Consider the following 12948-nt stretch of genomic DNA (forward strand, 5'->3'; position numbering starts at 1 on the left):
TATTATTGTTTATTTTCAATTTATGTTCGAAATAAATAAACTCATTCAAGATATTGTGTGAGCAAAAGTATAGTTACTGGCTGTACAATACTGCTGTAGGCCTATAATAGTATAATACTTATGTAAATAAGTAAGGCAATTGAAATATAACAGAACTTGCGGCATCATATTGTTAATTTTGTTGTCAAAATCTGCAGTACAGCTCAATACACACAATTGTTAAGGGGATGCAGACCAGAGAAAGACTTCCGTCTTGTTTACATCAGGGTCCCCCATTTTCAATTCATCATAAATGTACAGTTCCCTCCCCCTTGTATATATTTACTGTATATCACAAATGTAACAGTACTGCATTGAGTATGTCATAAATGTCATTATGAATTGAAAATGGGGGACCCTGATGTAAACAAGACGAAAGTCTTTCTCTCTCTGGTCTGCATCCCCTTAACAATTGTGTGTATTCATATTGAGCTGTACTGTACTGTACTGTACTGTACCCATTCTGCAATCTGTTAAATAAAGTTTAAACTGTGACTGTGCGTGGGCGGGGCTTGGTGGCGTGGACCTTGTTTTGCACTACTGCGCATGCAGATGAGGGGGGGACTCTCTCGCTCTCTCTCTCTCTCTCTCTCTCTCTCTCTCTCTCTCTCTCTCCTTGTTTACAACATACACAACTTTCATCTTGTTTACATCAGGGTCCCCCATTTTCGAACTGGCTCTCTCTCTCTCTCTCTCTCTCTCTCTCTCTCTTTCTCTTTCTCTCTCTTTCTCTCTCTCTCTTTCTTTCTCTCTCTCTCTCTTTCTCCATCTCTCTCTCTTTCTCTCTTTTCTCTTTCTTCCATGTTCCACTCAGGGGTGATGTAGTGTGCAATAACTAATTGTACTTGTAGGACTGTCAACAAATATTCTATATCGAAATTAATAGGGTTGGATTGTGAAAAAAAACAGATGGGCGGTCAATCATTAGTGGTTAACATACCGTTGTATTTGTTCGGTACGTTACACAATGAAACGGTTCGGTACGGATATGTGTACCTTTACACCCCTAATGGGAAAGCATTAAACAGATCATCTGTCTAAACCTCGTAACTCTATTCGCCCTCAAATCTGTGTTCATTTTTTATTTTGCATACTAATGTTCTGTGTCTTGAGTCGTACTGTATTGTATTCTGCATCTGTTAATAAAGTTTCAATCTGTAAGAGCCTCAAATTTCCATGTACATTTAATAAGTTGTCAGCCAGTTTCTAACCTGTAACATTCCTAAATGTAGCAGGGTGGACTATCCCTGCTTCGTGGGAACGGGTGTGCACCGTCACTGGGTAGCTGGACGCAGTAGAGCTCAGTCTGACTGCACCCTCGTCTTTGGGCCTGGAGCGTCAAACTGGGGCCCGGTAGTGGGAGTGAATGGGGCCCGGGATTTACCAACCTGGTCTAATACTCTGGTCTTCCTCGCCTCTCCGGGGCGGTCAGCAGTACTCCCCAACTTGCTCTCACTTCCCCCAATACCTCCGTAACCCTCCCACACCTAGTGACTGATAGATGAATAAATAGATTCGTTCCTCCCGCAAGCAGTACCCTCCCTTGATGACCACTAGAAACCTTAATGACTGTAAGGGGAAAGTTGGATAGGAAGGGGTTAATGGTATTAACGTTACCCACACCAAAAGAGTTATTCATAGGCTCAGAAATGGACACGCACACAGAACTCCCATCTAATTCTTTATCGTTAATGGTACTGGTCAGTTACAAAGATTTAATGGCAATGGGTCAAATAGAATGGAGTCTTACTATTACCCAATTTGTAACTCAATACCTTCTAGACACTTATATTATACACCAATGTGCTGGACTCATCACCCACGTCTGGGTTAGTACCAGGGATAATACCTCTCTCAGGCTTTAATTATATGGTAGTGAAAATACCTCTCTAAGGCCTTACTTATCATACAACAGGTCGGTAACCTCCCCACAGAGGAAGGGTTAATTAGATGGGAAAATATTATTAAAGAACAAACACGTTATCACACTCAAAGAAAATGAAAAAGGTGGGCCCACTTTACCAAACAAAAGTCCTATACTAATGCCGGCATGTAATGTTTATGGGGTACCCCTATGAACTGTAGTTAGCAACATTAGCTTCGCCCGTAGGCCGCATCACACTGTGTACTGTGCAATAGGATCCTGAGCACCGAAGCTCTAATGTACTCAACCAAGATGGCGGCCTCGCCGCACCACCACTGTCCGGGTGGTAAGATGGCGTCGAACGCTCTCGTCACGGGCGCTAGCAAGCGGGGTGGGGCAGAGGGAGCAGTAGCGGGCTGAGAGCGCGTGCTGGGTGATGGCGACCTCTGCTGGACGGGACGAACTCCCGTGCTGGGCTGAAGACCGCCGGTGCAGAGCAGATGCAGAACGCCGGTGAAGACAGGCTGTTGACGGCCGGCGCTGGGTCGACGCGCGACAATAATCTGGCCCTACCTTAACTGAAGCTACTCTGTGGGTCCTAGACAGCCCTCCTGCTAGCCGCAACATACAATGACGCAGGGTGCCTCTAAACACCGGTCCTCTTCAAGCCACGCTGGCTGGGCACCTCACTGGAGGGGATATCGTTAACATAAGCCAACACTTGGCTATACCGCTTGTCTTCTAGGATAACTCGTAGTATCACTAGGGTTATTCAGTGGGGACATGCAACACGCTACTACGCTTATATTTCTAGTATAACCCGTAATATACTCAAGTTCAATACGTTCACCCGTATGGTCCACAACGGGGCTCAACGACACGTCCTTCTCGGTTCACGTTCAACGCCGAAGAGGCTGGTCCTCCTCACTTCCGTTCCCGTTGACTTGCTTCCCTCTCTGCCTCTCTCGTGCGCTCCGCCTGCCACCGCCGCCCCCTGCTGGTACCGCCAACTAGCCCCGCAGGAAGCACTGGGTGGAAGAATATGATTCAGTTTACTGTTTATAATCCATATTCCAGCCGGTGAGAGAAGGAGAAACCTGCATCATTGTTCGAGGGAATATCAATGGAAACTAGTTAATATGTCTTTGTGCACAAAGGAGAGATAAAAGGCAAGTCAGCACTTCTGAATAATAGTCACATATTCAGGGTGCTACATAAAGTAAAGGCACAAGGGTAGATCAATGTCGTTGAAATTGTGTAGACAATCTTTCCATTCCTGGTAACTGTAATGCATTCTACATTGTTGGCAGTATTTATAGTATGTGGAATCTAGAGATGGAAATATGCAGCATTGCACTTGATATACAGTACTTTCTCACATGGTTGATTATCAAACCCATTGTGTTTACTGATATATACCATATAAGAGGGTGTCAGACAAGAGGGAAGACTGTCAGGTTTTCTGGATACCAAACAGAAGGTAAAGATGACTTTGAACTGTACAGTAACAGTAATCCAGAACTATTTCATTGCACTGTAAAGAAACTGATTTTATAGTATGTCACATCAATGCCATTCTTGTCTTTCACATTCTACTAAAACTGAATCAAACCATAAACAAGGTGGCCTGTTGGGATGTTAGATCTCCTCCAATGTACAGTTTCTACGTCAAATGTATATACTCCCTTTTCTTGACTCCTTCTGTATCACAAACAGTACTGTATTTGCAAATCTGGTATGTCATAAATGTATAGATGTAGCAGTACTGACTATCTGTATGTCATGTATGTCATATATGTCTATATGAATTGAAAATGGGGGACCCTGATGGAAACAAGACAAACGTCTTTCTCAGGTCTGCATCCCCTTAACAATTGTATGTATTGAGCCGTACTGTATTGTACCCATTCTGCAATCTGTTAAATAAAGTTTTCATTCATTCATTCATTCAGATCCTAATGTGAAAAACTGATTTTATATGTCTGAGGAGAAGACTGGTACTCATCATCAGGTCCACAGACGGGCCTCCCATCTTCGTCTCCACAAAGTACTGGGGGGGTCTACTGTATGTGTGCTATATTTAATTTAGTTTATATCCCATATCATTTTATTCAACCTCTTATTTACTGATTCTGATGTAACTCTAACCAGTTAATTAACAGTCTCTCCATCAATGTAACTCTAACCATATTTGCATATCTTGTATCCCTCCAATGCACAGTCCGCCCCACCCAACCCCCTCCAATGTACAGTTTTCCCCACCTACCCAACCCCACCTACCCAACCTCTTCCAATGTACAGTTTCTTCCCCCTCAAATGTATATACTCTCTTTTTAGACTATTTTTGTATCACAAACAGTGCTGTATATTTGTAGATCTGGTATGTCATAAATGTCTAGTATATTTGTAGATCTGGTATGTCATAAATGATGTGATGTGAACACTGCGGATCTTGAAGCTGCTAACTCTCCATAGCAGACCTGCAGATGTTGATGAGGTCCAGCCTTTCAGTGACCTGCAGAGGTCCAGCCTTTCAGAGACCTGCAGAGGTCCAGCCTTTCAGAGACCTGCAGAGGTCCAGCCTTTCAGAGACCTGCAGAGGTCCAGCCTTTCAGAGACCTGCAGAGGTCCAGCCTTTCAGAGACCTGCAGAGGTCCAGCCTTTCAGAGACCTGCAGAGGTCCAGCCTTTCAGAGACCTGCAGAGGTCCAGCCTTTCAGAGACCTGCAGAGGTCAAGCCTTTCAGAGACCTGCAGAGGTCCAGCCTTTCAGAGACCTGCAGAGGTCCAGCCTTTCAGAGACCTGCAGAGGTCAAGCCTTTCAGAGACCTGCAGAGGTCCAGCCTTTCAGAGACCTGCAGAGGTCCAGCCTTTCAGAGAGGTTCTGGTTCTGGTCAGTGTGGAGTCACCAGCAGTGGAGCAGCTTCGGTTTCAGAGCTTTGCTCTAGTTCTGTCCTCCTCTGTCCGGATAAGAGAAACCAGAAAAACCTGACTAATGAACTAACAAAGTCTCGGGCGACTGTGAGACTTGAATTGATTAAGACTGGGTAGAGTAGTATCTAGTGATGCAATACCAGTCACTCTCCAGCCGACACCTCACAGCTGGAGCACACCCTCTTGAAGGATAGCTCAAATATAGCTTGTTTATTTAGCTTTCTTTTGCACAGTCTGCTGCAGTGAAGAAAAATGTCAGAATGTTCCAAAATATCAAGAAAGGTATCTCTTTAAATCGAAACTCTGTCAGAGTGAATGTTCTTACCGGGGTGGCGTGCAATGTTATGTTATATAGAATATACTTTATTGTCATTATACTTGCGTACAACAAGATTAGGGACTCGAACTTAAGGTGCTGGTTCACACAATTAATAAAAAAGAAACAATACTATACAATACAGAACAATCACAGTGTCGGACAGTAGTGGGTAGATAATTGCACTTGAAGTTGGGACAAAATTGCATTGAATGGTTATATTGCACAGTGTGGGAGGAGGGGGAGAGGGGGTGTGGTATTGTTAGTGCATATTAGTGTTGTCACGATACCAACATTTTGACTCCGATACCAGCCTAAGTATCACGATACCGACTCTTAAACGATACCTGATGTAACTCTAACCAGTTAATTAACAGTCTCTCCATCAATGTAACTCTAACCATATTTGCATATCTTGTATCCCTCCAATGCACAGTCCGCCCCACCCAACCCCCTCCAATGTACAGTTTTCCCCACCTACCCAACCCCACCTACCCAACCTCTTCCAATGTACAGTTTCTTCCCCCTCAAATGTATATACTCTCTTTTTAGACTATTTTTGTATCACAAACAGTGCTGTATATTTGTAGATCTGGTATGTCATAAATGTCTAGTATATTTGTAGATCTGGTATGTCATAAATGTCTAGATGTAACAGTACTGTCTATCTGTATGTCATGTTATGATGAATTGAAAATGGGGGACCCTGATGTAAACAAGACGAAAGTTGTGTACCGTATGTCGTAAACAAGAAGAGAGAGAGAGAGAGAGAGACAGTGTAAATCTAGTCCACGCCACGAAACCCGCCTCAAACCTAGTCTAAGCCACGAAGCCCCGCCCAGACGTTGGGCTTGCGGCTCTGCAGATATACCCTACTCGAAAAAAGAGAAAGTTTGTAGGCGGGACTAAACGGATGGCCCAATCAGCATGTCTGCTGAGTAACCAGGAAGTAGAAAGAGTCAGGAACTTTTGCTTTCTGCTTTCATTTCTCTCCTTCACAGCAACATGGACTGGAATGAAGAAGACAGCGATGTAAGTGTATTTATGATGACTATCTCTGCCAGCATACTGTTTTATCAGGTTATTAGTAGTAACTTGATAACACCGTGGGCTTCCTGACACTGACATGGTTTCACAGCAGCTAGCTGATCGCTACTAACGTTAACGGCGGTTGATTGTTCTAACATTACGGAAATTATTATGGATTTACATACATGACATGATTATATTGGTAGCCGAACACTCGCCGAACTCTTTCAATAATCGCGTTAGTTTAGCAAACCTGCGTTTCTCTAAGGTATCCGTAGCCTCGGGCTAGTTGTTGCTAACGTTAGCTGACGTTGACAGCATGTGTTAGTTTGGGAGCCAATAATAATAACACCTTTACTGTTGTCACCTATATCCAGATTCATATCATATCCATTCATATCCAGATTCATATCCAGACCTCTGATGCAGGGTTGCCAGCTCATTGACCACATTTTAGGGTTAGGGGTATCTGAATAAGTATATTCATATATTATTATTCATATTCATATATTTACAAAAGTCAATTTGACACCTTGCATCATAGAGAAGTGAAATTCCTTTTTGCTCTTGGCTCCTCTGCCTTGCAGCCACATCATCATCAATAAAGTAGGACCAAACAATGGGGACAAATACAAATAGCAGCATAGGCAATGATAAAATGGCACTAATTTACAATAATGCCAGTGTAATAATCAGTGTGGGTGTAGTCGTGTGTGTGCAAATCAGCAGCAGAAAGAGTCGGTGAACAATACCACAGTCACAATATATTACAATATATTACAATACCACAGTCACAATATATTACAATATATTACAATACCACAGTCACAATAGATTACAATATATTACAATACCACAGTCACAATATATTACAATATATTACAATACCACAGTCACAATATATTACAATTAGGGATGTCCGATATTATCGGCCGACCGATATTATCGGCCGATATCGGCAGTAAAATGTGATATCGGAAAATATCGGTATCGGTTAAAAAAAAAAAAAAAACAATAACAATATTTGTTATATATATATCCAGTGAAATTATTAGTTACCTGCAATTATTCATTTTGGGGGGGGGGGGGGGGGGGAACCCTGCATATATCGGTATCGGTTGATATCGGTATCGGAAATTAAGAGTTGGACAATATCGGTATCGGTAAAAAAGCCAATATCGAGCATCCCTAATTACAATAGATTACAATACCACAGTCACAATAGATTACAATACCACAGTCACAATATATTACAATACCACAGTCACAATATATTACAATACCACAGTCACAATATATTACAATACCACAGTCACAATATATTACAATACCACAGTCACAATATATTACAATACCACAGTCACAATATATTACAATACCACAGTCACAACTCACAATATATTACAATACCACAGTCACAATATATTACAATACCACAGTCACAATATATTACAATACCACAGTCACAACTCACAATATATTACAATACCACAGTCACAATATATTACAATACCACAGTCACAATATATTACAATACCACAGTCACAATATATTACAATACCACAGTCACAGGCAGGTAGCCATTCGTTAGTGTTATTTGTTCATGAGTCTGACTGCCTGGGGGGGGGGGCCTGGGGGGGAAACAGTCCCAGGGTCTGCTGGTCCAGGCCTTGAGCCTGCGGTACCGTTTGCCTGATCAGCTGTGTGCATGGTGATGTGAACACTGAGGATCTTGAAGCTGCTAACTCTCCATAGCAGACCTGCAGATGTTGATGAGGTCCAGCCTTTCAGTAGAGCCATATGAAATCAGTTTTATTTTTTTCCAAATTCCATTTTATATTTTTCCAAATTCCGTTTTTTCCGTTTTAATATTTCAGAATTCTGTATTTTGCTTTGTACGCTCATTTTACCATCAGAAATAGTGTCTAATAAGTGGGAATGAATAAATGTCCACAATTTAATAAGATATAACAGTCCATTTAATAGGGCTGTCTTAAATACTTTGAAGCCTCGAAGCATGGGATTCGAATATGAAAATAAAATTTGATTATTTAAAAAAAAAAATCAACTCTGCCTCGCTTTGTTAACTACAACAAGCAATGCTGTTTGTTATTTAAGATGAGGTCGGACTCGGCACTGACAGATTTGTGTTCATTGTGCTGCTTTTATAAAGCCTCAAATGACGGCTTACAATATTTCATGAAAGCAAAGTGTTTTGTTTGTCTAAGATTTTAAAAGGTTTAAACTTTACAGCACTGACAAAGTTGAACAAAGTGCTGTACAAGTCCCACAACATAAAAAAAAAAGTAAAAAAAAAAATTAATTTAATTTAAATTTTTTATAGTGGATTCCATTTTTATTGCTCAATTCCGCGATTCCGTCTGCGATTCCGTGATCGCGAATTCCATATGGCTCTACTTTCAGAGACCTGCAGAGGTCCAGCCTTTCAGAGAGGTTCTGGTTCTGGTCAGTGTGGTGTCACCAGCAGTGGAGCAGCTTCGGTTTCAGAGCTTTGCTCTAGTTCTGTCCTCCTCTGTCCGGATAAGAGAAACCAGAAAAACCTGACTAATGAACTAACAAAGTCTCGGGCGACTGTGAGACTTGAATTGATTAAGACTGGGTAGAGTAGTATCTAGTGATGCAATACCAGTCACTCTCCAGCCGACACCTCACAGCTGGAGCACACCCTCTTGAAGGATAGCTCAAATATAGCTTGTTTATTTTATTTGTCAGAGTGAATGTTCTTACCGGGGTGGCGTGCGATGTTATGTTATATAGAATATACTTTATTGTCATTATACTTGCGTACAACAAGATTAGGGACTCGAACTTAAGGTGCTGGTTCACACAATTAATAAAAAAGAAACAATACTATACAATACAGAATATACAACAATCACAGTGTCGGACAGTAGTGGGTAGATAATTGCACTTGAAGTTGGGACAAAATTGCATTGAATGGTTATATTGCACAGTGTGGGAGGAGGGGGAGAGGGGGTGTGGTATTGTTAGTGCATATTAGTGTTGTCACGATACCAACATTTTGACTCCGATACCAGCCTAAGTATCACAATACTGATTCTTAAATGATACCATGGCAAAAACCTGAAATATCAGGAAAAGTCATGGAATATAAAACGCCCACTATGCAAAGCGTTCTCTCACTCACTCTCACACACATATATAATACACACATTGCTCCGGTCACGCATCCACTCGGCTCACAAAATACCCACCAGGCTATTATTATAAAAGTATCGATACTAATAAAATGGAGTATTGAACCGTTTTTAACAGCTGGGTATTGCGATACTTTTCTAGTATCGGTGTTAAAGGTGCCGATGGCTCTGGGGTAAGAAGAACCTGTCTCTGAGTCTATTGGTTCTAGTTTAGTTTACTCGGGGACAGTGCATATCAATCAACAGTTTATACATTTATAAATTAATACAAATTATTATGTAAATATGCCAACATTAGCAGGGTTGCTAGTTTTCAGTTGTAGTCCCTGGGCTAGATGTTTAAGCCAGAAAAGAAACAGAAAACTAGAAGGACATTAAAGCTAATATAAAAACAGTTTAAAACATATTCTGTACATTCACTCTCTAGGCATTCGTGCATCTATAATTTTTTTTTTTAAATTAAATAAAAAATAAAAACGGTGTACAGGGACAAATCAAAGCTATACATGTATAAACACTGTATAGGCAGGCACACATATGGCAGGCACACATATACATAATCATAAATCACATAACCACATAATCACAATAAGGACAGTCAGGCTAGTAGGCAAGCATACAGGGGCTGGGCAGCTGGACTGCGATGTGACTTGCTAATGGTCACAGACCTGATTTTGTAACAGCCATGATTTGAGTGCGTGCGTGTGTGTGAAGGACCTGAGTGTATTAGTACTGCAGATGTGTGATGGGATGTTCCAGAACTCTGCAGCTCTGATCGAGAAGGCTGATTTGCTAGCTCTGATATATTATGTTAATGTTATCCTGTCTGCCTGTTTTCCGTCTGTATATATATATACTTTAGAGTCACGGCCACATGGGGGATAGTTGTAACCATGGACACGGAGGTCAGTCGCACAGTCACGGGCCCAGAGCGCCGGCGTACAGCGGCATGGTTCACGGTTTCATGCCCGCGTTCCACGGGCAGTTCGCCAAAAACACAGACCAGACGATGGACCCCAGTCAACAGCCAAAAAAACGGTCCCACATGGACGACAGCAGCAGTTGGGACATCGTCAAAGCGACACAGTAAGGTCCACGTGCACACGTGTGTATTTTGAAGGGTTTTGTTTGGGGAATGTCAGTGGTCGTCAGCCGTGAGAAGAATACTTCTGCACGCTTTAGTAAAATACTGGGGAACGGGTGTGTCAGAGAAACACCACTTGGTGGGAAAAACAACAGAAGATCCCGGCTCCAAAGTTTCTAAGTAAAGCACTAAACTAGGGAAGAAGGGAAGATCCCGTCACACTGTCTTGAGCTTGCATAGAAGTTTATCTTTTTCTTTTAATATATCTTTTTTTCTTTCATTTTATACACGAGACAAACGCAATACAGTAACAATAATAATAAGACCTCACAATACCATAACAATAATGACATTAGCAATAACAAAACAAAAAATACAGAACATAAAAACATTAAAAATCTACTTATATTATTACAGACACCACGAAAGACACCACAAAAGACATTTCCCCCGGACCCCCCAGGATCAGTACCCCGACCCCTCCTCGCCACTAGATGATGGCCTTTACTTACTCTGCCGCTGAGGCCCATAGTTCAATGCTGGACTGCCCAACCCCAATCACCCGGGCAGTGGAGATCTCCATATAACTGACATCCATAAGTGTCAAACCAATTGATCACGAGTTTGTCAGGTTGTTTTCACCTCATGGCTATCAGTTTCTTGGCTGCTGTAACGCCCACCAGTATGATTTTTTTTTTTTTGCTGTATGGAGGCCGGCAGTAGTGATATCATTTAGGTTTGTTTATAATCATTTAGAAGTTTGTTATCCGTAGACTAAACAACGTTTCAATCCCAAAGATCCGTCGGGATCAAAATGTTGTCTCTGAATAAAAAAATGTAAAGTTATATTATATTTCCAAGCTCGAGACTGTGCGGGATCTTCCTTTCTTCCCTAGTTTAGTGCTTTACTTAGAAACTTTGGAGTGACTATGCACTTTACTGTGACTTTGATCACATCACCTCTTCATCATACATGCAAAATACTTCATCATGATGACTACCCTGACACGCCCACTCCTTCAGCAGCCGTTTCTCTCCTTGTGTACCCATTTCAGATTTGGAATCCTGGAGCGCTGTAAGGAGCTGGTGGAGGCCGGATACAACATAACGCAACCCGACAAGGAGAACATCTCTCTCCTGCACTGGGCAGCCATCAACAACCGCGCAGAGCTGGTCAAGTAAGACCCAGGCAGGGGCCCGCATTTATCGCACATCTGAGAATAGGAGTACTGTACTGATCTGAACTAGGATCAGTGCTCGAGTCACATGAACGTATACACCATACTATGACTATCGACCAATCTCTGTTCTCGGATCAGCCCGTCCTACCTTAAAATGCTTAATTAATACAGCACAGAAGTGTAATCTAGGGGGCGACAGTGGCTCAGCAGGCAGAACGGTCGTCTGGTAATCCGAAGGTTCCCGGTTCGATTCCCGGGGAGCGCGTCGAAGTGTCCTTGAGCAAGACACTTAACCCCAAATTGCTCCTGATGAGCAGGTCGGCACCTTGCATGGTTGCCTCCGCTGTCGGTGTGTCAGTGAATGGGTGAATGTGAGGAACAAATTGTAAAGCGCTTTGGATAAAAGCTGCTATATAAATACACCATTTTACCATTTATATATAGATCTAGTTAGGACTTTGGCGTCTCACAGAGACTTATGTAGGGCTGTCCCCGAAATCCTTGGAATGTTACAAGCGCACATATATATATATTTTGCTCTGTCAACACTGGTTTTCTTGCTTGATATGACCAACAGAGACTAGTATTTAGATTGTAATTGTGTCCCTGTACCTTTTTCCTGACGGTGTCCTCGTCCTTCTTCCCCAGGTATTACATGTCGTCGGGGGCCGTCGTGGACCAGCTGGGCGGGGACCTGAACTCCACGCCTCTTCACTGGGCCATCAGGTGATGATGGCAGCAAGGCAGGATTTAATTAAGGCTGAGACGATAGCCATTTGGAAGAATCGATAAATCGTGACAAAATTATCGCTAAATATCTGTTTTTATTAGTATAAAAAAAAAAGTAGTGTTTTATTTTGTAGCAATTCTTTGTCGTTGCCGTCATCTTTAGTGTTACAGATTTCCCCATTTAAAAAAAAAAAAAAAGTGATCCTTCTCATTTTATAGTCTGTGGATGTGATGGAGGAGTGCACTGCATATTGAATGCACAGTGCAGAGTTGCAATTCAACTGAATTTACATGAAATGGGGATGTTTTAAAAACATGCCACAAGACCTAGGGCGGGATCCACAAAGAATGGATTGCACGGTGCTAATTGCACCCTTACTTACAATTCATAATGATTGTAAGTAAGGGTGCAATCCATTCTTTGTGGATCCCGCCCCTAGTATTTTAGTATAGTATAAAAAAATATCTATATATATATATTTTTATTTTTTTACATATGCAAATAAATATCGATATGTGACTCCACTTATCGATATCATGCAGTTATCGATATATCGATAAGTGGTCTCAGCCTTAGATTTAATAGCCGGCGTTT

General features: G+C 41.8%; 1 protein-coding gene and 1 pseudogene across 4 annotated transcripts in view; one reads left to right on the forward strand and one right to left on the reverse strand.

Annotated features, from left to right (window-relative positions):
* LOC311247281 (beta-1,4-galactosyltransferase 1-like) overlaps nucleotides 1-12948 on the reverse strand; it is a 489169-nt pseudogene that overhangs the window by 355126 nt on the left and 121095 nt on the right. The gene's annotated exons all lie outside the window — the stretch shown is intronic.
* zdhhc13 (zDHHC palmitoyltransferase 13) overlaps nucleotides 6102-12948 on the forward strand; it is a 36937-nt gene continuing 30090 nt past the window's right edge. For all 3 annotated transcript variants that reach the window (XR_014620837.1, XR_014620838.1, XM_084337575.1), the window contains exons 1-4: nucleotides 6102-6183; nucleotides 10222-10445; nucleotides 11499-11621; nucleotides 12273-12350. Coding sequence is in view for 1 of the 3 variants with exons in the window: in XM_084337575.1 (XP_084193701.1) it covers nucleotides 6157-6183; nucleotides 10222-10445; nucleotides 11499-11621; nucleotides 12273-12350 (452 nt within the window). In the remaining 2 variants the exon portion in view is untranslated. The remainder of the gene's footprint in view (nucleotides 6184-10221; nucleotides 10446-11498; nucleotides 11622-12272; nucleotides 12351-12948) is intronic.

This window comes from Notolepis coatsorum (genome assembly GCF_963971535.1).
Source record: "Notolepis coatsorum genome assembly, chromosome: 20".
Lineage (NCBI taxonomy): Eukaryota > Metazoa > Chordata > Actinopteri > Aulopiformes > Paralepididae > Notolepis > Notolepis coatsorum.